Consider the following 25,900-nt stretch of genomic DNA (forward strand, 5'->3'; position numbering starts at 1 on the left):
TTAGTTCATCCCCTCCAGAGTTGCATACTGCGAGTCCGAGTCATCATAAGCCTCTAAGTCCATAAAACCCTCATCTTGGCGTTTCGCCTTCGCCACTGCAGCTGCAACTTCGTCTTCAGGGAGACCCTGAAAAATAGCTGCTGCCATTTGTGCCCCCGAGAGCCTCACAAACTTACTTTGCCCGCGTGCTCTTCTCCAGGTCCCACCAACAAGACGGTAGTTGATGCGGGCAGGGAGAGGGGAGTTGATTCCGCCAGGAACTTCACGCTTTGCTGGCCCTGCTGTGGCTACGAACCCATCTGAACTAAACGAGCCTCCAGTTTCACTAGTTTGTACTTGAGTTTCGTCGAGATCCTTTGATTCCGTGTTCGTTTCCGAAAGCGAAAGCAGTCGCTGTTGCGCTCTAAAAAGCTCCAGCTGCTGTCGGCGTTGGATTAAACGCTCCTGCCTTACTTGCTTTTGCTGCTTCGCAATTTGGTAGTTTCTTCGCGCCTTTTCCTTCTTAGGTCGAGGTCTACATGCAAATATATGGGTTCTGCCGACAAAACCTCTCTGAGTGGTGGGAAGCGGAGCATTTAAACAAAAATTTGGAACCCAGCAGCCTATGCAGGCTCCGCAGGAGTTGGTACAGACCCCCCGAGCAAGAAATGAAGGGCAACTGTTACCAGCTGCAGCAACTCCAGGCCTCCCAATTCGAGAGTTGGACGGTATTCGACTTTTGACGCTCATGGAATGGGCAGGCGCAAAGTGGAGGACGGCATATGACATGGAAATGCTGATCCAGTGCAACAAGAGCACCACGACAGCCATAGTGACCTTAACAAAAAAGCGCCATCAATTGTGACTGGCGAACGCCCAGATGTGACCCCTACAGGAAAGCCCAAACGTTTTCATTACATCCAAATCCTCATATGTATTTGAGGAACACAAAAGGTCTGCTTGTGTCCGCATCTAGGGACAATAAAAAAGACTTCGTTCCCTGTTTGTGCCCTCGGCGCAGCTCGACAAGAGTTGTTGCTGCTCAGCGCTTCGTCGTGAGGAGATCTCTGCAGCAATAAACGCATAATACGATGTTAAAAAGATCCTGGAAAGTTGTAAACCGTTGAGAGCACAGTGCAACCTGGCGCAGTGGGTGGACGAAGTCGGCTGCAGTGAGGGGCCCCCTTCTGCCAAAATAGGGCCAGTCCTAGAACGAGCACTTCCACTGACCCCTTCACACTTGAGGATCTGCAACGAGGGCAGGTACAATTTGCATTTATATTCATTGGGATACGAATTTTTCTCCTGCTCTTCATACTTTTTGGAGGCGCGGCCCCTGAAGTGAGCGGAGACCAACTGCCTCAGCCGGAGTAAGCTCAATGCCTTTGTGAACATCAGCACGCCTTCACCTCAGCATCATTCAAGGTGGCAGGCATGCACCTGAGGAATGCATCAGAGCTGCGGGACTGCTCAACTGTGTCGCCATTTAGCGCACAACCGGCCGACACAGTTCAAATTGGAATCTCCTGGAGTGTTTTGGGCGCCGAGTCCCTTTGTTTGGGAGCACCATTCGTTGATAATACGGTCAGTGAGATGGCTGAGAGTGCTGAGCGTATGCCAATGCCCGTCTTCCTCGAAGCTGTGATCCTCTGTCGAACGTGCGTTTACCTCACCGTCTCATCCTGAATCGAATGCGCCGCCCCTTTATCCTTCGGCTTGACGATGCATGGAGGCGGTAGACAATCTGGCCTGCCGTACCACTTAAAATCGGCTCATTTCATGCTGTTAGGGGCTAGATTTCACCGCATCTTAGCTTACCGAAAGACCGTGTGGGGAGTGCCGAGGAAGCTGAGGACGCTCAAACGCCTGTGTATTATTCTGTTTCTTCTATCACTAGTGCATAGGGCGCCACACCTCGTAGCGGCCTTCTCTTTTAAGGACAGATGCTACGTTGCTTCTTCTTTTTCGAGCCCGACTTTTCGAAGCTCCGGCCAGTTAGCACTCTTTCCCGGAGTGGAGACCCCCCAATCGGTTGGACGCAGTAGAGCAACATGCCGACGGAAGCTATGGCGTGCTGTTAACAGGATTTCTTCAGGCCGAGGCGGCGAAGGCTTACCTGAGATAGTCGAGGAAAACTTCCATGAAGGGCAGAAACGGCGCCCCTCTGTGACTGATCCACGCACAGCGAAAGGCCTTGATGGCGCTGCAAAAAATTTTCAGTGCAGCTTAGAGAAACACCCAAGCGGGTAGGCGTAGAGTCTTGACCAGATTTGCTCCGTCAGCGTATGTGCGCTCCACTTGAATAGTTTTAGATTAAAATTTCATGTTCGTGTCCAAATATACTTGTTTGTCGGCATGCACCCTCGCAAATATTTCTCCAACCCCAAAGTTGGCATCAGCACGAGATGGCGGGATAAAAAGAAGCTTCGCTATTGCCTGTATCCTGAATTGCTAGGGGCTTTGGGCTTTTGCATCTGTATTTGCTATGTAGGCCCCAGCATGTCGCAAGTCTCACGGATAGCCCTTCTCGAGCAGAAATCAAGTCCTTCTTCTCATTCCTAGCTGCGTTTGTGTCTCCTCCTGCGCCGCTACGGCAGCTTAAACAGCAACAACAGCACCTGCCGTATCAGCAGCAACCGCCAGCAGTACCAAGCTTGTCAGAAGCCCTAGACGGTGTTATGTTTCTCGCTGCTTGTGCTGTGTCTCACCAATGGGGCTTGAGCCTTGAACCTGCCAGCAAGTGGTCCCAGGGGCCCTGCCAAGGCGATTCTGGCGCTGGAGGTCTTGAGTTTTCCTCGAAACAGCAGCAAAGACGGCGAGATGATTGGCTTCTGCTATGTGGAACGCCTTCTAGTCCATGTTCTGCTGAAACTGTATCTGTGAGGGCTCTTACATGGTTCTTGAACTCACTCCGAAAATTCGTCCCCAGGTACGGCCCAGGGCTGCTTCTGATTTTCATATTTTTTAGGAGCCCAGTGGTTAAGGAAACATTTCCTTCTGTTTTTGACATCTTGACAAACTCTTCCTCGGCAGCTCTGGTCGGCCACTGCTTGGTTGTGAATGCATGCTTTGCTGCGGGAATTTAAAGGAAAGGAGAAGACCATAGGCGTAGTGGCAGAAGAAAATTTAGCTACCTTATATTTAGGTGCCGCTATTTTTCCCTTCTTTGCGGGCGTTTGCAGGCTTCCACAAGCGGCTGTCACTCAACTCATAGCTCCTCTCTTCGTCATCGGTCGGGAAATCCGACTGGCACGCTCGCCTTCAAAGCCTTCTCAAGAAGTGCAGGCCCTGGCACAGGCGCTGCTAGACCTGCTGCAGGAAGTGCTACAGCGTGCTGCGGCAGAGGCCCCAAGCTTGCCCTCTGGAGAGACAGTGCAAAGAGTGTCGACAGTGTATAACTTGCTGTCTGAATGGAGTAAGAACTTCCCTTCCACTCAGACTGAGAGATTCACGCCACTGCTGCTGCTAGGGGGAAGTGGAGATGCAATTGGCCACTTTCCGGAGGAGGATTTCGAAGGCCATCGTGGTGGGATTCCTAATGGCACGGCCGCTACTGCTCTTGCCGTAGCCCTGCAGCGCAGCGGAGCTCTCATGCTGCCTCGGGGAATTTTGGAGGCAATAGCGACTATGGTAGAAGCCTCTGCAGTGGCTGCAGCACGCGGACTAAAAGTTTTTGCACCGCTCCTGGAAGCACATGGCGGTGTAGATTCACCCCCTCGACTGCATCCGCTAAAGGACTGGTCGCACAAAGTCTATTCACAGCAGCAGCAGACGCTGCACCAGCGTTTGAATGTGCAGCAGCCAAACACTGGAAAGAAGTCACCACCGTCGCAAACAACTGCTTATGAAGTGCGTCTGCTGGTGGCAGCACTGGCCTCTTGGCTTCCCGTGTACTACCTTCTCATGAGACTAGGTGGGGGCATTTGGCTGCCTGCCGTACAGCAGCTGGCAGAAGTTGCGGCTGCTCAGGGGGCCCGCCTTATTGAGCTGTTTATATCCGAACAGCAGGCCCAACGGGGCAGTGCAGCAAATGACGAAAAGCGCTGCAGTACGTGGGCTGCCGTAGGGCGGATGCTATACGGTGAAGTGCAGCAGTTATGCATTGCTCTGGCGCGGCTCCATTCGCTGAGGCCTCTTAAAGGTACTGGACAATTTGCTGCAGCTGCTGTGTCATTTGATCGCTTCCTTGCACATCAGGCTTCTGCCTCCGCAAAGACTGGACCAGCATCTGCATCCGCACGACTGACACCGCTGGCGTTTTTTAGACCCTTACTGCACACGCATGAGCCTCCTCGAGATCTCAGAGAAGCCGAAAGAAGAATACGTTTTTTCTGTTCACTAGTCACTCTCGGGGCTAAAGACCGATCGCTTACCAGCGGCGTTGCAGCCTGTCTGCCGTCAGAGAGCGAACTAGACTCTCTCCTATCCACAGAATGGCAGACGCAGGAGGAGGCGTTTAGTACCTCTACCGCCGCGGCAGCAGTAATCTGTGCGCAGCGCCTCTCGCTGAAGGTGCTCCAGCGATTGCTCTTTGCGTGCAGTTGGATCGGTGAATGGGCTCTCGTGACTCAGGGCCTTAAGGTCCTGCGATACCGCTTGGACACTCTGACGCTGCAGCGCTTGTTGCGCTCGCACACTTCCGCCCGAAACGAGAGTAATGGTGTTAGTAGCACACAGATTGGAAGCTTCGCGACAGCAGCTTCAGCACCAGCAGAAACACAGGACAGAAGTGCTGCTGAGCTCGTGGGAAAAACCCTTTCGCTGCTTCAGAGGTCCTCGAGCATGAGGGGGAGTCCTCCAAAGGGAGATGGAAAACAGCCACGACCCCTTTCCCCAGATTCTGACTTGGAGGCGTCTGAGCTGCAGGATTCCCTATGTAGCCTCGCGTCTGCTGCCACATTGTGGGCAGCAGTCAGCGGCTTCGAAGGGCACCAACCAGAAGACGTCGCTCTTCTTACTTTTTCACTCATTCCATTTTGGATCCAGGAGACGAGCGCGGGGGCTTCACCAGTACATACTGAACAAAACGTTCAGACTATCCGTTCTGCAGCTGCAGGAACTGCTGCTGTTGACTCAGAGGAGCCACAGACGAATCAGCAGCGTCAACGAGGTCCTGTGGAAAGGGGACTAACAGTCTCATCCTTGGTTAGCAGCCTAAAAGGTTCAAATGCATTTGCCTCGAGCTCGGGTATTTCTTCAGGTCGTTACGTGGCGCCTGCTGCTGTCGAAGTATGCCCATCATCTGATCTCTTCCAGCTTACTTGTTTTGCTTGCTCCAGCGTTAGTGTGCCAGGGGGTCTTACTGCGACTGGATCTGCATTCCTGCTCTTGTGACTGCTTTTGCCTTCAGTTTTACCTTTCGGAACTTTGCGAGAAAAGGGGACCTGATTTAGCGGCGTGGCCTTCGCCAATTTTGTTCCTCCTAGCATACAACATGCTTCGTCTCCGCCAAGGTACGGGAATTGATACCGTCCGGGCCACATCTGACTCAGCTGCCGCAGAAGCAGCTGCTCCCGGTGTGGGTCCTGCAGTGGGCGCTGTTTTCACAACGGAGCAGCAACAGCAACAGCTCAGCAGCGAAGCAGAAGCAGCTGCTTCCCAGTTGCTGCTCCATGTGGTCGAGGCTATTGACAAAAGTGTTTCTTTCCCAGATTCCGTGGACGCGTGGTGTCGGCAACAGCTCTCTGCGCCAGCAGGACAGTTTCATCACGATTCAACAACCACAACTGCAAATTCACTAGAAACAACTGCAGTAACAAAAGCAGCCACGGCGAGCATTCCACTTGCTCGGAACCGGAATAGGATTCGCCTAGCGGGTATGAGGGAAGTAGGGTCATTTCTGTGGGCCTTGAGCCGGGTTGAAGGAGGCTTTGGCGCTCCTGTAGCAATAGGGACCAATGAAGCGGCTAGGCTTGCCGCAGGAGTGAACGAGTCGGCTGGAAGTGCGACACGCAACTCCCCTTTATGGGGAGCTCACCAGAACCGCAAGAGCCTGACTCTACAGGAAGCGTCGCACTTAGCTGCACAAATCATCAGACGCCCGGGAGGATTTGCTGACAAGCTGGCAGTCTACGCCGAGGCAACCCTCAGGGCAGCAAACGATCATCTCCTTCAACGAGAAGGCCCACGGGCCTCTGGATCATGTGTTTCTGATGACGGAGAATCCCGAACACAATCCGTCGCTTGTGCAACTCCCGCCGAAAGCACACTGGCTGCTCGTAGGCAGGCCTTGCCCCCCGACTATGGGCCCCAAGCTGTGCTGAGTACAGTGAAGTCGTTTTGTCTGGAAGCTCGAAACATCGCTAGGCCTCCTGTATCTCTACCACCGTCAGAAAAGCCTTCCTTAAACTGGCTCGCAACTGCCGGAGTGTCTCTAGGGCTGTTGCTTAGCTTTTATTCCTCATGCAAGGCAATCACGCGGCATTACATCCTGTGGGTTACATACAGCTTGAAGAGGAATCGGGCAATCTATGCTGTTGCTGATTGTGAATTGGGACAGCTCCTATTGCAGAGGAATCTGCTTAGATTAGTCTGTTGAGGCTCTTGCAGGGCCACAGTTTGATCCTTGCTCCTCCCTGACCCACTCTGTGCAGCTTTGCCTGATGTTGCTGCTTGCAGGTCCGGGATTCTTCACGCCCCTCTGTTGACTGCGGAGTGCGGGCTGTTGCAGCTGTTTCATCTTTTGCGGCCGTTGGCCGCTAGTGCCCGCGCAGCCATGGAGGATTCGGAACAGGTCACTAAGGAAAATGTTGGTGTAAAAGGCCTTGATATTTCTCCGACCTTGTCAAATGATTTCAAGCTATCTAATCTGCCACCAGCAGAAGCTGGACATCAATATGCTGGCCAGTCTAACAGTAACAACAGCATTTTACGACTGCTACGTGGAGCGCCAGCCTTCCTCTTCGCTGCAGCGGCAGCGCTATTGCGACACTCACAGATTATTGCGGGTCTCCCCGTCGATTCACCTAAAACTGCAGCACAAGTGCAGTTGCTTCTTTTGGCAACCAGCGACTTCGCAGCTTTGCTCCATGCACATTGCCACTCATCGGACGGCTTCTCTGAAGGCTTTATGGATCAAAGCACCCCCGCTGCACATGTACCTTTGGTGACAGCTTCCAGGGAGTTTCGTCACGTGGTGCAAGAATTGCTATCCATATTCAGCGGGATTGTGGTTCGGCATGGCGAGCAGATTTGTGACTCTCTCCCGTTGCTAGCTGCTGCAGCAGAGGTACTCAGTCGCTGCGGCAGACAGGTATCCTTGCCACCTGGCTCTAAGAAGGCTGTTGAGTCCTTCGCGTCTGCCGCTATCGCCGCCCTCCGCCAGCCTGCTTCGTATAACGGCAGCACGAGAGAATCGTGTAGCGATACAGCAACGCAGGGACAGACATGGGGAGGAACTGAGGGCTTGAAGAGGCTGGCAATTGCGCTTGAGGCGCTAAAATTTGTGGAACTCAAGTAAACACACTTTGTGAAGCACGAAATGTTAACGCTCCTGCGGTTTTCAGACTCGAATAGTTGGGCGAGTTGCTCACACACAACACAGTCCCCACGTCAGGACTGCGTAATGCACATCCCAGTAGGAAGACAAAGCGAATCAGCGTATTGTTTCAAAGTTTGAGCTCATAGGACTGCTCTCTTTGGTGGTGTACCACCAAAGAGAGCAAGTAGTGGTATGAGCTCACAATTCCACACCGAGCAAAATATCTTCTCGTGACCTTGTCACAAGGGCGAGCGGAGTCGAAGTCTACTGCCTAAATCAACAAGTAACACTATTGTCACACTGATGACGTCATTAGACGGCGCTGCTACGATTTTCCTGTCTTACAAACGCACGCGCGACACTGTAAGTATCCGGACACGCGAACCTTGCAACAGTACCGAACAGTCACTTCGGCCTTCAATTGTAGCCAAACCCAGAATGGGTGCACGCAAACGAAACAAAGCTGGCGCCTGGGCACGGGAATCAGCAGGCACGGATGACCCTACCAACCGCGGCAGTAGAGATTAAGAACACGACTTCTTACCAGTGCACCATGACTCGACGATTGTTCTTGCTTGCAAAGCAAGCCCGCGAGAATGATCCAGCTCAATTTCTGCGGCACAAAACCTAGCTACGTATTTCCATGCTGCATTGTTGGTACTTAGCGTGATCTGTATGACCACTGGCTGTTGTTACTAAGACACATGAAGGTATCCTCGGTAGCCGTCATCCGTTCAAGATAAATCAACACTGTTATCCTCTTCGAGCTCAGAGAAATCCCCCTCTTCTGGAGATCCTCGGCGGCCTAAACCTGGTGAGAAGAGCACCTTCTTCTTATTCTGAAGCAGTTGCAAGTCTCGAAGGACAGTCACTCCATCGATTGTTGATGGGCCGGCGGAATCTACGACGTCTGCTCTTAATGGAAAGGGAGCATCTGCATCACTGTCAGTGGATATTCGGTTGCAGGCAGCTGCAAAAGCGGTGCTGCTGCTGCTTCTGGCGGATTGTGCCGCTGCAGTAGGGAGAGCTGGATCAGTTTGCACCTGCTGCTGAGCAGGAAGGCCTTCATGTGTGTATGTTGGATGAGCTAGCCTTTCCGTATCTCCCTCATTTTCTGAACAAAGGGCATGCGCCTTCGGGATACCTGCGGTCTCTTGCTGCTCGTAATGCTTTGGCTCTTGTGTTAACTGCCCGTTTGATCCATCCTGTGCATGCTGTGTAGATGGCAGCTGCTGATCATCGAGCGTTTCTCTCTCCATGTGCGGCTGCGCCAGTGAATGCTCTGCTCGCCTCTCAGGCTGTTGCCTACTGTTCATTACTTGGAGCCTCGTTGGGACCTCGGCATCAGCAAACACTAACCCTCCAGAGAGAGCGCAGCTGGATGTTGACTGTGGCTTAAGCAGCCCTTTCTTTTGGCAGACGCTGTCGTTTGGCTCTTCAGCTACACACGCGTGCAGAGCTCCTGCTGCGCGTCGCTGTTCAACAGTGAGGCTCGTCTCAGTAGATCCAACAGGCTGCATCCTGGCTTCCTTGCTTGTTCCTGGAGTCGCTTCCAAAGGGTAGCACAGAGGAATGACCGCAAAGTCTTCGGGTACGTCGGGTTCACCAAGATTAACTGGCCACCCGTGACTAAACGGACAACCGCGTTCTGCTTTGCTGCCCACCGTCTGCAGCGTCGAAGTTATGGTTGATTTCCGCGCCTCTGCTTGTTTTCTAGATAACAAGGACTGCCCTTTTGAAAGGCCCTGAGATGGCTGCGTCGGCTGCTGCGCCTTCTCGAGCAGTTGGGGCTCTCGAAGAGACAGCGGCCTGATAGGGTCTCCCCTTACACTGCCCGTTTGCACTGCTGCTTTCCTCAGTTCCAGCATTTCCTGCCGGTAAACTTTACCCACTAAAATTTTGCTGTAGCAAGCACAAGCGAAATGCATGAGGCAACAACGGCTTCCAGGAAAGCACCAAGCAGCACGAATAATAAATTCAACCGCGAGTAGGTGCGTTTAAAAACACTCTATCACAGAAAGTAAGTTAGATTGTGCGAGACTCCACGAGCGCCTGTGCTGTGCATGCAAATACATACACAGCTTCGCGGACAGCATGCAACCAGGTCACCTTGACTGCACTTCTCGCTATGAGAACTGCTACATGGCAACCGATCGGACGAATTGTCAAATTGACAGAAAAGCATCCAAACAAGCGCCAACCTGTTTCTTTCCCTCGAAACTTCCTCCTGTAATTCATCTATTTTTGTCAAGGATGTCGATAATAAATTTCGGTACCTGGAAAACAACAACCGTGCGTAGTAGAAAAACAACAGCCGTGCGCAGTAGAAAAAGGTCGAAGTCTGAATCTCCAGTTGGCGCCACGTAAACATTTCTGTATCCCGGCACAATGCCTTATTCGATTAAACTGGCACAATGATGATAAAAGCGCTGTGAAAGCAACAAAGAAATCAAACATCGAAAGCATCAGCTGCTTAAAGCGAAAAATTGCTCTTGAGGGCTTTGGCAATGTACCTGTCGCTCTGTTCTTTGAACTTGTCAGCCGTTGTATTAAGCCTTGTCTGCGACTCTTCGAGGGCAGCCCTCAGTTTCTCTATGTCCCGCTGTGAATCATTTAGCTTCCCAGTTAGTGCCTCAACCTGCCGCTGAGATTAAGCGCACACGGGAAACATGCGAAGAGCATTCGTGGATTTCTTTCTCACTCCCCTAGACTTTGCATCATGTGCACACTCAACCCTGTGATGAAAGCATCCCACTGGACAGCAGCTGGGAGAACTTGGTCTTGAGCTGCAGTGGCAGTGGAAGCATCATTTTACCCTGAGCTCCGCGCGCTGTGCAACAATACCCCTGTACTTCGATGAAATTTCTGATAGTTCATTTTTCGCTTCTTTCAATTGCTGAATTATTCAATCACACCGCAGTGACAGCATACGATGGGCATGTAAAACATGGATACTTGTAGTCAGCTACGCCACCGGTAGGACGGGCAGATAATACAGTCATCAGTTCCTTACTTGTTGAAGCGCGATGGTTGCTGGCTCCGACAACAATTTCTGTTTCTCTGCTGTGACCTCCTTCAAAGCGAATTGCAGGTATGCTATTCGGCTACTAAGAGTTTTGATTACTTCATCCTTGAGCATCAACTGTGCCCTTGTGTCGAATTCTGTATCATGGCGGCCTGCAGCAGGGATGACAAGTATCTAGAGAACAATTAACCTACGTCACCGATCATTTAATCCCCCTATAACCTGATGCCTCCCAGGTATTTATTAAAAAAACAGTCGAAACAATGCTAGGAGAGGCACATTAACAAAGTAAACGCAGTATCACCTTTGGGAAGCGGCAGAGAAATGTTCTGCGAGACGTCGAGAGCCTTTTCCACGTTCTCCTGAGACAGAAGCAGTATACTTCAGGGAATAAACACCTCGAAAAAATGCATGACAAAAGAACCACGCTTGGGTGGGCTGACCACAAGGCTTACGTGAGCGGAGCGAAGGGACTCAAGAGTAGCTTCCCTCTCCTTCAGCTGCAAACGGGAGAGAGGAATAAACAAGATGAACAACTCAGTGAAGAGACAAAAACAATGCAAATAAAAACAACCCTATGATTCGCAAGGACTGCCTCACGAACTCGTCAATAGCTTATGCCTGGCAAGCTGCAATGCACCTTAATGCCAAAATATCACGGCCTACTCTCTTCTCAATAGCGTCTTTCTCGCTCCTAGCCGAGCGGACTTCTTGCACAGCCTCAGTAAGCTGTCTTTCGAGTTTGACTTTCGCTCTCTCAAGTTCCACCCGTTTGTCGGTCAGTTTCTGCAGCTGCTCTTCAAGATTGTGAACCTGAGCAGCAAGGGCATCCCTCTCTAGCGCTGTTGATTTGCTACGACCGAAAAAGCTGCGTCTGCTCGTCAGTGCGCGAGGTGTTTCCGGCGTTGACGGCGCCTCCCGGAGCTTTTGCAATTGCTGAGGATCAAGCATGTAAGGGAAATCAGGCACGCACCTTTGGCTAATGGCGCTAGACGATGTGAAATGCACAGAAAGCAGCGAGAAAACAGGCGTTCTGAAACTGCTCCACCTGCCCTCTAATAGCAGGTCGGTGCGAGCGGAAGTGGCAGATGGCTGTAGAAGGCAGGGGGGAACCAGATAAGCATAGTAGCGAAAGGCACTAAGGCTGCAAAGATCGGGTTAGGCTGTGCTGTTAAATTTGTATGCCGACCTGCTCAAGCTCGTCTTTTTCTGCAGAGACCTCTAATAGTTGCTTGCTCATCCCTTGTAGTGCTGTGTCCTTTTCCTCAATTTCTCTTCGCAACTCTTCTAAATCCTTGCAGTTTTCTACGGGATCTTCTGGAGTGACCTGCCGTCGGGCGAGAGCTCTGAGAAGGCAAGACGGATGCGTGGGACCTACAGTAAGCAAGCCGCGCGGGATTTAACGGACTACAGCCCGTGCAACGCCCATGTGCACACAAGCCGGTACGCGACAGAAACGCACTGCTCTGCTTCAATTCGTCTTGTTTCCTCTTCGCCCAGTTTTGCCTCCAAAATAGCTCTACAGCAGCGCAAACAGCGATGGCCAAGATCTTTAGAAGTACCGGCGAGTTCGCAGCAGCGTATCTGTTGGCAAGCCGCCCTATTGCGCCACAGGATGTAAGTGGAGGAGACAGTCACCAAAGTGCTATGTTCAGCTTACATGCGGCGGCTAAGGTCCCGAGCGCGCTGCTCATCTTCAGAAGACACTGATTGCTCTTCCTTCTTTCCTGCCAACATCGTGCGAGTGCACTCGAGCTCGGCCTTTAGCTTAGTCACTTCAGCCTCTTTCCTTAAGCAAAGGGCCATAATTAATGCATACACAAGTTCGATTCGTAAAGTGCGTATTGGTCAGCGTTTCCAGCCACCACAGGTGCATGAATGTACCACAATACAGTAGAGATGAAACCATGTTGCCACAAAGCTTTTCTGGTTGCTCTAAGTGCTCTAAGAAATAGGCGAACAAAAAGTGGGGATTCGACTGACCGAGAGAGCTCTGCTGCCTGTGCCTCTAGCTTTCTTTCCAGTTCGACAATCCTTTGCTTTTCCCTTGAAGGCCTGCATGCATGGAGGAACGACACGTGCAAGAAGATGACCGGACTGCAGCAACAATGCTAATTCACAACGATGCTAATTCAGCGTCAGTTCTACCCATCAGCGGCCCTGAAAGACCTTACGGGCTTTCCTGAGGCATCGATGACTCAACGGATGGCTTTTGCTGAGCGTCCACAAGCTGCATTTCAAGCTCTGCTAGTCTTGCTTCCCTGCAAGAACAGACATACAGATGTGCACTGCCTCAACCAAAGTATAGCCTGGTGGAGATAGCAGAATACGGCTAAGCATGGCAAAGTGTCTACCACCAAGAGAAGAACAGGTAGCGGTGACGCAGCTTTGTGCTCCCGCCTGCTCCAGATGCTCAGTGTTCTCACTTCTCCTCAATCTCATCAGCGTGATTCTTGCACTCGAACTCGAGTTGCGCCTCCAATAAACCTATTTTCCTAGTAAGTTCTTGCGTCTCCTCGTTGTTCTTTAAGAATCTAGTGGCCATACACGGAAAAAAAAGACAATGACCTCTAAAAGTCTCTAGATACCAGTCCCGGTCACACGACTCTCTGTTGCTTCCGCCACAAGCTCTGTACAAGATTTGACTAGCGTCGCAGCTGACCCATCACGTTTCATGGACTCAATGAGTGCCTCCTTCGACTCCACCTCCAGCCGAAGCCGGGCCACCTCTTTCTGAAGCAAAATTTCACCACAATCTAGTCCCTGTGTACTCTTTACAAGGCGTCATACGCGGTATGCGCATGTCACGATATCAAAAACGTTAGGTAATATATTAAAGAGGAACCATTTACACAGGGAAACGTTGCCAAGTGGTTGAAAATTCCAATTCAGGTAAAGCATGTTTACTTGAGCTTCATCTCTTTCCGCCCGCAGTGCGTCGAGCTCCTCTCTGAAGACAGCACAGCTAACAGACTTATCTCTCATCGTAGGCACTCCACCTATTGGCTGATGACAGGGACTAGAAACTCTTCGAGCCAGAGCCTTTCCTAACCTTTCTTCTGTTGTGTTTACAGAGCTGGTGCGAGCGTCTCTCTCCTGGATAAGCCTCTTCAAGTGCTCATTTTCGGCAATCAGCATTTCCATTGTGTTCCTGCATGCCTCAGCAAACGCCAGCCATCAATGCTTCGAAGAGCTCCATGTACTCAGCAAGAAGCAAGCAGCATATGGAGCACACTATTGCAAAACGATGCGAAAGTTGTCCATCACTGATCAGAGGAGCACCACGCAGTGAGCCACCTGGCCGACGCCTACCTGAGGCCATCTGCTTCCGTTTGTGAGCCTAAACCGCATTGACAAGTTGTACACACAGTTTCAATATGCAGGTTCATGTCCAGGCTCATGTCCAAGCCCGAAGCATTGGGGCTCAAGTGTGACCTGCCGGCCCAAGTGTTCATATGTGCAAAACTGCCTTCGTACCATCTTTTCCTGAGTCGTTACTGTGGCTGCTACGGCTGTGTCGTCTTTGCCTTTCCTCGTCAAGGCACTTCCGGCTAATCTGAAGGGGACCACTAGAGCTGTGGTAGCTGTGACTTCCAGCCGCCAACGAAGAGAGCTTCTTCAGCATCTTCACCTACAGGAACTTGCGGTCCTCTGTAAACTCCTGTTATGCATGTGCAATGCCATGCTCATTTAGGTCAGTAGCCTGCTGTCATATCCCAAGCCAGACATATTCAGGGAGCTAGATGCGTCTGACATGAACGGGTTGGAGAGTCATGAGCTCTCCGTTGCTGCGGAAACGCGGCAGCTGCTAAGAAGAGTCTCACGGACTCTTGAAAGTTTCTCCCCCCAATTCCCGCAAGCTCCGAAGAAGTTCCTTTGAGATTCTGCAGCGTAACGTCCGGAACTCGAGATGGGCTGTGCGTGAAAACCGGCCAGAGTGACCGTGGTGTCGGCCTGTCAGGCTGGCAACTCGTAGCGTGTCATCAAAGCCTTTTTCCTCCCTTTTGGAAATCACCTCAATAAGTAACCTGGAAATGCGCAATTTAGCTCATTTCCAATGTAGTTCAGCTCCGCCTGCTTCGCACTGGTCGATAGGCTCGACCCGCCGCATAGCCAGCCGTAGCGAAGTCTTACCAACAGGGGAAGCCAGTGGCTCAAAATACTTATCTTTTTGTCTTACGAGCTTGATTTGAGTATGAAGAAGAAAAGACAGAAAGATGAGCAACAGATACGCCACCATGTGTTGCTGCGGCCTCCAAGAGCATTCAAGCTTTGGGGATCTGTTGGTGCCATACACAGCAACACCTCCAAGAATTTTCAAATTCAAGCTCTACAGAAATATTCAGCTTCCTTAAAACCTGAGAATTATGGATCCACCACTCCTTAATGCAGAAGTTTGGGCGCACCTGTGGTCTTTTCAAACCGCCGAGTCGTCTGCGTGGGCGCCACACGGGAAGCACCACCGACGCCTTCTGGCATTTCCTTCGAATTTGAGTTTTCCCATTGATCCATAATTCTTTTGTATACCTCTCCGCACTTTTAACATTTTATAGTCATTTTCTGGTGTATCTGCTCCTCCTTCAACACGCGGGACTGTCTAGCTCGCCTGCTGCATCTGCAGGCAATGCTTTTTTGGAGTTGCTGCAAACTGCCCGTCTGCATGCTGAAAGTTAACACTTTTTCCCTTCGCCTAAGCTATTTGTATGCCTAGTCACGGCTTTAAATGCAAAGCATTTCAGCAAATGGACACATGCACCGCATCCGCTTGCAGATACACTGTCCGAGGCATTTCGCCATCGTCTCCCCTATGAACGCAATAGACTTAAAGCATCAGCCGGACATAACAAATGGACGGGAGTAGTTTTTTGTTACTTATGGGCTACGCAGCGAGCCTGTACCCACGAGCGCGCAGCAGCCGCACTTCCCCATTCAGTATGGCTGGTTGTTGACAAGTACTGCTTAGCAGTAAACTATGAAGCAAGCACGCTACCCATAAAGCGCATTGTGTGGGACGTACACTGTAGCATTTACCGCATGATCATTCAGGGGCTCCGGACCTCCAATTCTGCTACACTGCCACGTTTCTTTCCAGCATTTCAGCACCACGCTTTAGTGCTTATGATAAACAGCCGACGTCTGAGTGCTCCCAGAAGGCGAAAACACCATAGGTAGTGTCTGGTCTTGCAAAAAGCCACCAAACAGCCGGTGGGCCCGTCGGAATTCAACCGTAGCATAGGTTTCCTTTAGGGGCTTACAAGGGAGCTTTCCCCCTTCAGCTGATGCCCCAATTTCTGTGCACGCTTCTGTGTTTCGTCGAGCAGTTATTCCCTCCATCTATTATTCGGTGTGGCGCCCCGTGGCGGCTGTCTCTGTACCTTGTCTGCGCACCTCTCATTCGCCACGCCACGGCAATTACACCGCTAAAATAAGGCCTCGCCACATCTGGCCGGTATTGGGCATGGCCCCTTCGGCGATATGGAGCTGTTACGCTTGTTAGGTTGGGCCTCGCGGTAGAACCTCCAGCACGAGTTGAGAGCTTCACCAGCGACTCAGCTGACACGCTGACGCTCGGAGCTGTGCAGGAGGCCCTCATCATCAGCGGAGAGAGTATCCGGTGCTATCTCTGTAGTGTCTGCGGGACAGGTAGCCTCTTAGGAAGACCGGAGGTGGATAGGGTGTTGGGGAGATGACGCCTCTTCTATCCTTCGGCCTCCACTTGTTGTCGTATCTTCTTACAGGGCCATCGCACACGAGCTGGAATGAAAATTGAGGGTCTTCCATTAGCTGCAGAGCCTTTGAAGGGTCGTACCCAGCGTAGTGCAGCAGCTTAAACGCGAACTCCGGGCTGAAGGGCTGCCACCCCGGTTTGTTACCTTTCCAGTTTTTCGCGCACTGCTGCATGTAGGCTTCCATGTCGCCCTCTGAGCAAATTGCCCGATCAGCCAGACCCTCAGCAAGCCGGCGTTGCCTCACACGCTCTAAAGATGAGGGGGAGTACACGAGCTTGGCCGTTAGGCTCGGATCCAGCGTGGGAGTGGGGTCGCAGCAGCAGCAACCAAAACCCCCAGCTTCAAGGAAAAAAGGAGGCAGGCACGGTACTTGATGGCGAGGGCCCACTGGCACCTCATGCCGCCTCACAGAGCCCTCGTCCGTGCATTTACGACTGCCTGTAGTGGTCGCCGTCACTGCTGTTGCTGTAGCTGCCGCTGTGGCTGTGTGGACCGCGCCAGCTGTTCCTCTGGCACGGCCTGATCCTGTGCTCGCCCCGCATCCACTGCTGCTGCTACTGCGGGCCGTCCCTGAAGCTCTTGCTGCTGCATCATCCGCGGCCTCCGTTGGGCCGTCCCGCCCCTGATTGGTTCCATTGTCTTCGAGCGCAGCTGACGCTGCGTAAGAGCCTACTTGGTGGCTCTCTGCTAGTGCCTCAGCTTCCTGTACTTCGTCAGGCATATTTCTCTGCTGGGGCTTGCTGTTGATAGTGGTGTTGCTGCTGCAAGTATCACACTTCCCTGAGCCTCTCTCCCGGAAGCTGCTGGTATTTGGCTGATCCTTGCCACATTCAGCACAAGGAGACGTCGCATCCTCATGACAATCAGTATTCCTTGTTCGCTGGTGCAGAGGCTGTTGCTGCTGCTGCTGTTGCTGCTGCTCCTCGCCTCCAGTGGCACATTCGTACGTGAATGTATCCGGACTGTCGGCGCTTACTGGTGCTAACGGCTGCTGCTGCTCCCTACCGGAATTACCATAAGTAGAGTTCTGCTGCTCATCATCCGAGGCGTGGCGCTGGACGGAGCCCTCTGTAAGGTCGAAGTCAGTAGCACCCGATGGGACAGATGTGTTTGCTGTTTCCGCAGCTGTCGAGGCAGCAGCTGGTCCTGTTTCCACTGCTGCCGCAGCTGTGGAGTCAGCAGAATCACTGGGACAAGACACAATTCCCATTGTGCTCCTGCGTATTGACCAATGCAGCACCCTAGACGGTCTCTGGTCTTCCTGTAGTCGCTCTCCCTTCTGTTGCCGCTCCCGTTGACTCTGCACCTTTGCTTCCGCCGTCTGATTGTCCCTAAAGTTCTTGAACCCCCGAATGAATCGTTTTACTAAACAGGCAATCTTAGAGGTGCTCAGCTTGTCCTGAGTAAAGACGAAGGGCCAGTGATAACAAACAGGCGAATCATGTGTTGTAGTGCCCCGCACCACAATGAGCCTACAGCTAGTGGAAACAGATTGAAGGAAACAACAAGCATTATAAGTAGAAGGGTGACATAAGGACAGGGTGTGGAGTTTAGCACTATTTGTGTCATCAGTAGCTACTTGGAACAAGGCTCCAAGCAGGGATTGGGGCTGGCCAAGGCAATAAGCGTGTGCATAGTGCGGCAGCACACACAATGAATAGTTCTATTTATTCGGGAACTGTGGAATGAATCAATTAAGACATTTTGGTTTTATATGCGTCCAAAGTGGATTTTGGCAGCTAGGATAGGGTGGCACCTATTGGTGATTCGATCCGCGTATATTTAGTAGCTCCCTTGGCGCTCAGCTCGCTACTTATGGCGACTCCTCCGGGGCATCCTTCGCTCTCTCAATCCAAAATATGCAAACAAATCCTCTTTCTTACTTCGACAGACCACATACAGAAAGAAGAAGAGTCACTTGGGCTACACGGATGAGAGGCGGACGCGTCTTAGGGTCACCACAGAGACCTGCATATGAGACTTCTGATGTCACGGAAGTCATATTGAGGAGGTTTTGTTCCTGGCAAAGAGCTAGATAGGCGTAGTGAATAAACAGATAAACCCAAGAGCAATGCACCTAGCGGCAGTCTTCATGGGCAACATTCAGCTCCAGAGAAAATACTCACTGCTCATCAAATACAGATCAGAATTCCACGAGGTAAAAACTGATCCTAGAACACACTGAGCTACGTATAGATCTGGTAGAAGTAAAGGCAGCAAGAGCAAGTCCCAGCAGATTCCAAGCAGAAAGCCCAGTGGATGCATTCCTCCACACAGTGGCAAAATGGCTTTGGAAAGTAGGGTGTGGTGCAACTTGCGCGTGGTGGAATTCAATTTTAAGAATATGCTGGATACTTCCGCAGGGCACTGAAACTGGAGCTGATCACGGTGAATGCGTCACCTGTGCTCTTGCTCACAACTTAGTTGACTAAATAGCACGACACTGGTGGAAATGTCTTATGAGCCTGTGTTTCTACCTTTAGCTGGTTTGCAGCGATGTACATCATCAAGGAACTCGCGGGAAATCTTGATTGATTTCTGCCCGGCTACAGAGCACTACGATCTGATCTCTTGAAGAGCTGAGTTTTCACATATTGTAGAGCTTGCTTTTACCTTTTGTGCATTTAAATTGAAGCGGCCTCTCAAGTTCATGTTCGTGTTACATTTGAGGGTGCAGCGCTACAATGCCCCCCTCCCCTTCAGTGCTTCGTCGCCTCCCCGCAAGGCTTTGGTCGAGATTTCCCTGTCCTCAGCTGGGCTCTCTAGAAGTCTTTGGTTTCTGTGTCTTGTGTAGATCCCAACCGTCTTTGTCTCCGGAACTTGTTCAGAGTGGCTTTGCGTTACGTGCACTTGTGTAGATCCCAGCCGTCTTTCTCTCCGAAACCTAGTCAAACTGGTTTTGCGTCACGTGCGCTCGGCCTCGCTGAACAGCGGTTGCCACACATCCTAATGCGGTCAGCTGAGTTAGGCCTGCTGTGGCTGTTGCTACTTTGCGCACAAAGCAACAGCGCATGCAACTGCAACTGATAATTCAGTGGCAGACGCATCAGCAGTAACTACAGCCGCATGGGCTTTTTGCTCCTGGAGTTGCAGTTCTTGCCATCTGTTCTCATTGCGGTTCTTCATGCTGCGTCTGCATTTGCTTTTGCCACTGCAGCTGCAGTTTTCGTTGTTCTTTCAATTGCTCTTGATATAGTTGCCGCTTCTGCTGCTCATACTTCTTTCGTTTCTGTCAATGCCGCTGCTGCGTCCATTGCTGCAGCTGCTCCTCCACACTCACTAAGGGTTGTTTTTGTTTACAGACTCTCGCTAAAATCTCTTATCTTTGTGGCATGTCTGCTTACCTTGCTATATTTTACCTCAGTAAGCTTGATATTATATTTTTGTTGGAATATTTTGTGTTCAGCGCATGCTTGCATGCGATCTGTTTCAGCTTGTGTAATTCCTATTTTGCGCAAGCTTTTCGGTACACTCACGCGCGAAAATTTGTAACTGCACTTTGTTTTCCCCCTTGATTTCCTTACTTATTGTGTAGTCACGTTGTTGTTTTGTTCTGTGCATCTGTATCATTCCTCCGTTTGGTCGTTTTCTTAGCGGTACACAGTTGAACGGGAGCAGATACGGTCGATGCTGCAGGTTGAGACCCATTAACACTTGTAAGGGCGGCGCCTCCAAGTTCACAGTAAACAACCCGTAGTGTGAGGTGCCAAGCCCAGTCCTGGGGGGCACCTCTTCGTTCCACAATATATATATCTCTCCATTGGGCCTCTGGTCCAGGGTACAAGCGACCTAGTACTGCTTTGCAGATCTACCGGTCGGTATTGAGTACAAGAATTTAACTTATGAGGGATTACTTAGTGTCCACGTGAGAGTTATGTAGTAGTGCAGAATGAGGTGCGATATGCCAAAAAAGCCATGACAATAATAAGGGAGACAGCATCAATTGGCATTCAGCTTTGCCGATGCTTTCTGCGACGAGGGGGCCGTTGTGAAATAAGTCTAATCAAAGCTTTCCATTGAAAGACAGTGAATTCTTGCTACTAAGTGGTACTTTGGTTACAAGAGCGTACTAAATTTCAAGCCAGGTTGAGCTTGGGTATGGCACTTGCTGCCTATCTCGTGAGTTGTGACTTTGCACTGGATCGCAGAGCTGGTTGAACAGCTCTGTGCTCTGTAGGTTTAGGAATTACATTCAGTTTACCAGCAGTAATAAGTTCTGTTGCAGGAAAGGCGTGATGACTAAGCTTCACCTCAAAGGGAACGCTCGGAGGAAGAGTGGCTTTCCTTGTTGTGTGCGAACTCGACAGCAGAAAGTACACGGTCTCATTTCCTTCCGCCTTGTTCAGTATGACTCCGGAGTATACATAGCATATTGCGGTTAACACGTTTGGTCTGTCAACAGAAGAAAGCAGGCAGATGAAGTGGCACTCTTGAAATTAAAGTGGGCGTTAAGATGCTGCCGCAGATCCGACTGAAGACAATTGTTACGGACACAAATTAGCACTTTGGTGAAATTGTAGTAGTTACGGACGCGATCGGCGAGGAGTCTGACAGTGTATGCTGCTGTAGTTGTTCCCCTCAATCAAGCTTGCCACCTTGCTGAGAATGTTGTCAAGCATTAGAATGGAAGCCGTGAGGAGGGCGTCAATAATAAAATTTAGATACACAAGACACCGGTGCCCTCAGCGGATGATGAGAAAATGGAGGGGACCCGCAGGCTTCTTTTTCAGGTGTCTTACTCTGCACTACAAACAAGGCTTTAAAATATTTCATGGCATTTGACTGCATTCCCGACCCACAGTATCATTGTGTGGCACCAAAGAAAGTCTTCCTTTGCATCACGTTGCCGACGGCCACTTGTCCATAATGTGAGCTATGTGCCTTTTCAACTCAGGACACTGCGGCACTCAGATGATCCAGACGCCTTGGATGCAGACAAGCAGAAAAAGAAACCTGAAAAGAAAGGCAACTTGGCGACTACGTAGTTCAAAACCCACCGGTTCATGAGCTTGCTCTGCTTTTCGCAGTAAGGAGCTCGAAAAGTACTGAGCACTTTAGCTAGGTTAAAGCCAAGCTAACGGGCGAAAGTGATAATCTGCCTTGGGCGAGTTGGTTGTTGCTGTCATGGTAATAGGAACCATGTGAGGTGTCAGTGAGGCCAACTAAGGGTGGGCCCTTTTCCTTAAGGGGACTTTGGATAAGAGGGTGTTAATGAGTTGGTTCTTGTTCAAGGAATCATCTGGAAGCGTAAGCAGTGATGCGTGAATCAATGGTGGCACATGCAAATGTATGTGCGCAATCATTTTATAGTGCTTCCGGAGTCCTTGACTGCTGAAAACCTGTTAAGGCTCCTCAGAGGCGGATGATACACAAGCAAGCAAGTGCTGCTTGGAAAGTGACCGCAGTACTTGACAGTCTGCTCGGCTCTGATGCCTGGACAGCTCGTCGGCTCCCTTCTCCCACTCCTCTTAAGCACGTCCACAATGAAGCCTTGAAACTCTGCTAGGAATTCGCTTCATGAGGCTAGTCCACTGCTTACGAGCTTGGAAGTGTTTTCTGGTTGCAGGTGTGTTAGAGCGTCACGGCTGGTGTATGGTGTAACCGATGCAGAGAGTGACTAGCGGCGCCACATGTACAGAGCTGTGACTCAGGCTAGGAACCACTGATCATCAGTCGACTATTTCTGCTGATTGTCTCACATGAATTTGTTTAGGGAACCACTTCGTCATTGTTTCTGCTCAACGAACGCACACATCGCATAATCAACGGCGTGTGTGTTTACGTTGAATAGCTTCGAAGTGTCATCTACTACCAAAAAAGATTATATTGTTCCGGATGAGGTCAACAGGGAGGTGCGCATCATCTTTAAAGTCAGGTCAGCTTGTCATGGAATTCCAGGCTGCCACATGCGGACTAAGTCAGTCAAGTCCCACAGCCATATCGTAGGGGAACAGATCCCACTCGAAAGCACCAGAAGAAATATGCACAACCGCAACATAGCGTTTGCCCAGTTAGTACGCCACGGCAGACAGCTGCTCGCGGACATCCCCTAAGAATACGCGTTCGTTTCCTGCGATTAGTTGCTCACGAGCTGTCTGGAACTTAAAGCTGTGCGAGCACCTTAGCCGAGAAATGCGGCAAACGGCATCAAATTGAATAAGGTCTCCGCATACCCACAGTACGCAGTTCACCAGACATCTTGAGTCATCACTGCGGCTCAATACCTACTCTCGTGGGCACGCAGACCCCTAGTTTTTGCCTAGCCCGCTCTGTGTCCCCAACTTTCGCTTCAACGCTTATAATGTTTCTGGTATCCGTGCTACTGCATTTCTAAGTTCGGGCTTGGCAAGCCCCTCTGCAGCCTCATCCGATTGACCGGCTTTATTCTAGAGTATTTATTTTCTTCCTTTAGTTAGAGGTGGCTTCGGCGGCGTTTGGCGCAATCATGACGGCGCGCAACAGTCTTTTAGCACGCCCCGGCTATTGTTTAATTGTCTCCCTCATGGCCAACGACGCACGTACATTCAAATATTAAGCTTCGCCACCAGGTGCCAGTAGGAGCGCTACCCTTCGATGTAGCTGCACGCAAGGTCTACCAGGCTTACAGCAGTCACATTCATAGTCCCTCTTTCCATACCAACTCTTTTAGCTCTAAGGGATGTCCTTGTCCGCATCTGCTGTTGCGTTCATTTGCTCGGTGTTTTGCCCCTTGCGCTGGCAGTGAACAGGAGCCTCCTTTTTAAACCCTTGCTCACGTCACGGTTTCGTAACATACTCTCTCTCTCTGCCATTGCTTCTATTCGCACTTCCGACAGGGGATGGCATTGAAGCCACCTCTCAGTTAGGGTGAGACAGGGCCGGCAAATAGAAGCCAAGGATTCTGCTGTATTCTTCCACTCATGGCTCTGCAGTTTCCCTTGGCGCTCCCCTTACTGCACTAGGCAGTTCTGCACAGTAGTGGCTTGACACTTTATCTTCTCTCATCGCTACACCTCACTCTGGCAGGGCCTCGGATTGTGGGCTGCACTTGTTGTAGTCTTCCTTCGAAACGATTTAGCCTGGTTTTTGCATCATTTCAATTCTTAGTAGTGTACAGAAACCATTATTGAGCCCTGGCTTCGGTAATTATCAGCTTACACATTGTACTATTGACACATTTTGTGCATGACGGCCCGTCAGGTACCCAACCAGCTCACGTACCCATCCCCGGCTGTTCATGCGCGTATGTTCAAAGCATACCTCCACACGCTGTATGGGGCTTCAAGTTGCTTCCGTTTACGCGCTCCAGGGTTTTTTTGACGAGCATCAATGCCTTTCTCGAGCAGTATTTCTCTAAAAATCCCCGCAGGAATTCCTTCTCGGTGATCAGTTGCCGAACGCGTGCGTGTGATATCCAGCGGTGCTGCGTTCCTTCAAAACCGGCGGTGCAGCCTGTGGTATCTTCCCCTGGGCATCCTCTGTAGCTCTACCAGTTCAGTTTGTCGCTGTTCCGTTCCTTGGTTTGCGAAGATCCCGCTGGGTGCCCGTTTTGTCTTGTGTCCCCATTAGAGGCTCACCGAATACAATTATTAACAGTGGGCTGCCGAGATGCATAACCCATTTCAACGACAAACGCTCTTTCGGTGCCAACGACTTTGTACTAATTGTGAGCTGCGTGTGAAAGGTGTGGGGTGCGGGAAAGCTCGCAGATCCTCCAGCACGCTCTACTTGTATGAGCCACACTTCGCTTGTCACTTTTGTGCTACAGACGCCTCCAACATCATGCAGAAAATGTTTAAGTATTCGATAGAGGACAACATTTCATTTCATTTCTGAAGGGCAAATGCTCTCGAATATATTCCAAGAATTGAATTCAGTTTCTCAATGTTGATTTTTCAGCATGCGGTGGGTCACCGTGCTATAATATGATCGTGACCCAGCGCATGCTGATCACGTGTTACCCTCAACAATATCTGCCCGCAGAGTCTGCAAGGATTAGCCCTCAGAACTCCAAGATTTAAGTAAAATATGAATTATTCTTGGCTTGGGCTGGCTCATTCCGCCTTACATAGTCTTCCAAATCCACGCTCGGCTTCATTTTTTTGTGTAGTACTAGGTCAAGCTACCGAGGTACTGGGGTAGCCCCCATAACGGTTGTCTGAGTTAGGGACATCCCGTCCCGAATTCTCATGCCCCACACGAATTCATAACCCTAACTATTCTAGCTTGGCAGGGTTTCCACCAAACCCGGAACGAACGGAAGCGTGAAGTGGGTGACCCTGTCAGGCACGATGACCCTATTCGCAGCCAGCGTTTGCATAGAGCTTCAAGATGCCTAATGCTGCAAAGCTCTCAGATTTGCGTATCCATTATCGGGGAACAAATCATACTGGGTATCATTGCTCACCTACCCCTACTGGCCACCAGTCTACAGCTTCGAAACTAGATGCCTCAGTGCTCGCTTGTGCACCCACCGGGTTCAGTCGCTCACAAGTTCCTGTATATTATATCTTGGTAAGAAATATGTATAGAATCGCTGTTTGATGCATTCGTAGGAGTCTCTCCTCGAGAGTCGCCTACACAGACGGGACGGCGGGTCATTTGGGAGAGAAGGTAATCTAGCTGCATTTGGAAACGGAAGCTTCAAGTTCAACGTAAGGCAAAAGATCAGATAAAAACGAAACAGATGTTCCGGCTAAAATATATACCAATAGGCCCGCGCGCAGTCCCGCGGGAACACCGTCTTAGATCGGTCCCCACTACCACCGCTCTACTGCAATGCTGGCGTCTACAGCTGGGAGCGACCCCGTAGAGCGCACGCCTCAGGGACGTGCATGGCGAAGAAAGTTCGCGACTTGAAGTCCCCTGCATTCGAGTCTAATGCGCCCAATGCGCCCCTCTTTTAGATTTACCGTGAGATTCTCAGGGAACTTGCATTTCGTCCCAGTTCGCCAGCATGGGGATACAGGTAATAAGGAACAAGGAGGCCTGAATTAAGCACCCTCTAATTTACGCCATGCCTTTGCTTCGCATTACTGCATTGACACGCTGCAGCAATTTATTCCGCCCCCTACAGCAGCTTTTGTTCTCCCTCCACTGTACTGCGTAGCACTACACAGGTTGTCTCAACCACCAGAGTCGTTATACTGCTCAGAGCAGCCCGAAGAAGACATTGATCGCCGTCACAACTAATAATACACTTTTCCAATTTAAACGGTTTCACTTTGACATTGGTTTGCCGTTAGCTGTTCAGGGGGCGTCTACGTAGAGCAGAGCAGTGCCGCAGCCTATTCGTCCGTCAAAGTCTGTATAAACTTTGACGGGAAAATATCCACACACGTAGCATATAATAAGGCTATTATACTTGACGGGTAAATTATTACTGCGCGGGAAGCCCGCCACTCAACATGCATTCTTTAGCAAGGCCGCCGCATTCTTTAGCAAGAAAGCCTCCGCCCTTTCCACTCGTCCCACCACATGCAGCAAACCTTCAAGACCGTCTGTCCTCCAACTGATAAGTTTTCCTAGGGGTTGCTGCAGCTTAGTAGTCTAGCAACCACACACTATGTGCCCATCAGCGCCCGCAGCGACCCATTAATTGCTCCAAGGGAGCTAAAATGGCCGCATCAAACATAGGGTGGGAGCCCAACAGCGTCGTCTTGCTCCTCACAGGCATCTCACCTTGGACAAGAATAAATGATTGGGAGT

The 25,900-nt window shown here is 50.8% G+C and overlaps 4 protein-coding genes across 4 annotated transcripts; 1 reads left to right on the forward strand and 3 right to left on the reverse strand.

Annotated features, from left to right (window-relative positions):
* ENH_00026770 (hypothetical protein, conserved) lies at nt 1-810 on the reverse strand (the record flags this gene model as incomplete). The annotated part of the gene is made up of 1 exon (XM_013578018.1): nt 1-810. The coding sequence occupies one exon, from the start codon at nt 808-810 to the stop codon at nt 1-3; it is 810 nt and encodes a 269-aa protein (XP_013433472.1).
* Nucleotides 811-1,413: 603 nt separating this feature from the next.
* Nucleotides 1,414-7,438, forward strand: ENH_00026780 (hypothetical protein, conserved; the record flags this gene model as incomplete). The annotated part of the gene is given in 6 exon segments (XM_013578019.1): nt 1,414-1,563; nt 2,471-2,497; nt 2,502-2,908; nt 3,162-5,124; nt 5,330-6,411; nt 6,598-7,438. Coding segments are annotated over 6 exon segments (4,470 nt in total).
* A 755-nt stretch (nt 7,439-8,193) lies between these two features.
* ENH_00026790 (hypothetical protein, conserved) lies at nt 8,194-14,109 on the reverse strand (the record flags this gene model as incomplete). The annotated part of the gene is made up of 19 exons (XM_013578020.1): nt 8,194-9,361; nt 9,661-9,735; nt 9,973-10,103; nt 10,275-10,355; nt 10,473-10,636; nt 10,789-10,846; nt 10,940-10,984; nt 11,151-11,420; nt 11,674-11,830; nt 11,947-12,003; nt 12,145-12,273; nt 12,468-12,539; nt 12,659-12,745; nt 12,911-13,018; nt 13,147-13,217; nt 13,392-13,434; nt 13,537-13,635; nt 13,797-13,824; nt 13,962-14,109. The coding sequence occupies 19 exons, from the start codon at nt 14,107-14,109 to the stop codon at nt 8,194-8,196; spliced, it is 2,991 nt and encodes a 996-aa protein (XP_013433474.1).
* A 1,970-nt stretch (nt 14,110-16,079) lies between these two features.
* ENH_00026800 (hypothetical protein, conserved) lies at nt 16,080-17,423 on the reverse strand (the record flags this gene model as incomplete). Its single annotated transcript, XM_013578021.1, has 1 exon — nt 16,080-17,423. The coding sequence occupies one exon, from the start codon at nt 17,421-17,423 to the stop codon at nt 16,080-16,082; it is 1,344 nt and encodes a 447-aa protein (XP_013433475.1).
* Between the last annotated feature and the right edge of the window lie 8,477 nt (nt 17,424-25,900).

Source organism: Eimeria necatrix, genomic scaffold, assembly GCF_000499385.1.
Source record: "Eimeria necatrix Houghton genomic scaffold, Enh_scaff1, whole genome shotgun sequence".
Lineage (NCBI taxonomy): Eukaryota > Apicomplexa > Conoidasida > Eucoccidiorida > Eimeriidae > Eimeria > Eimeria necatrix.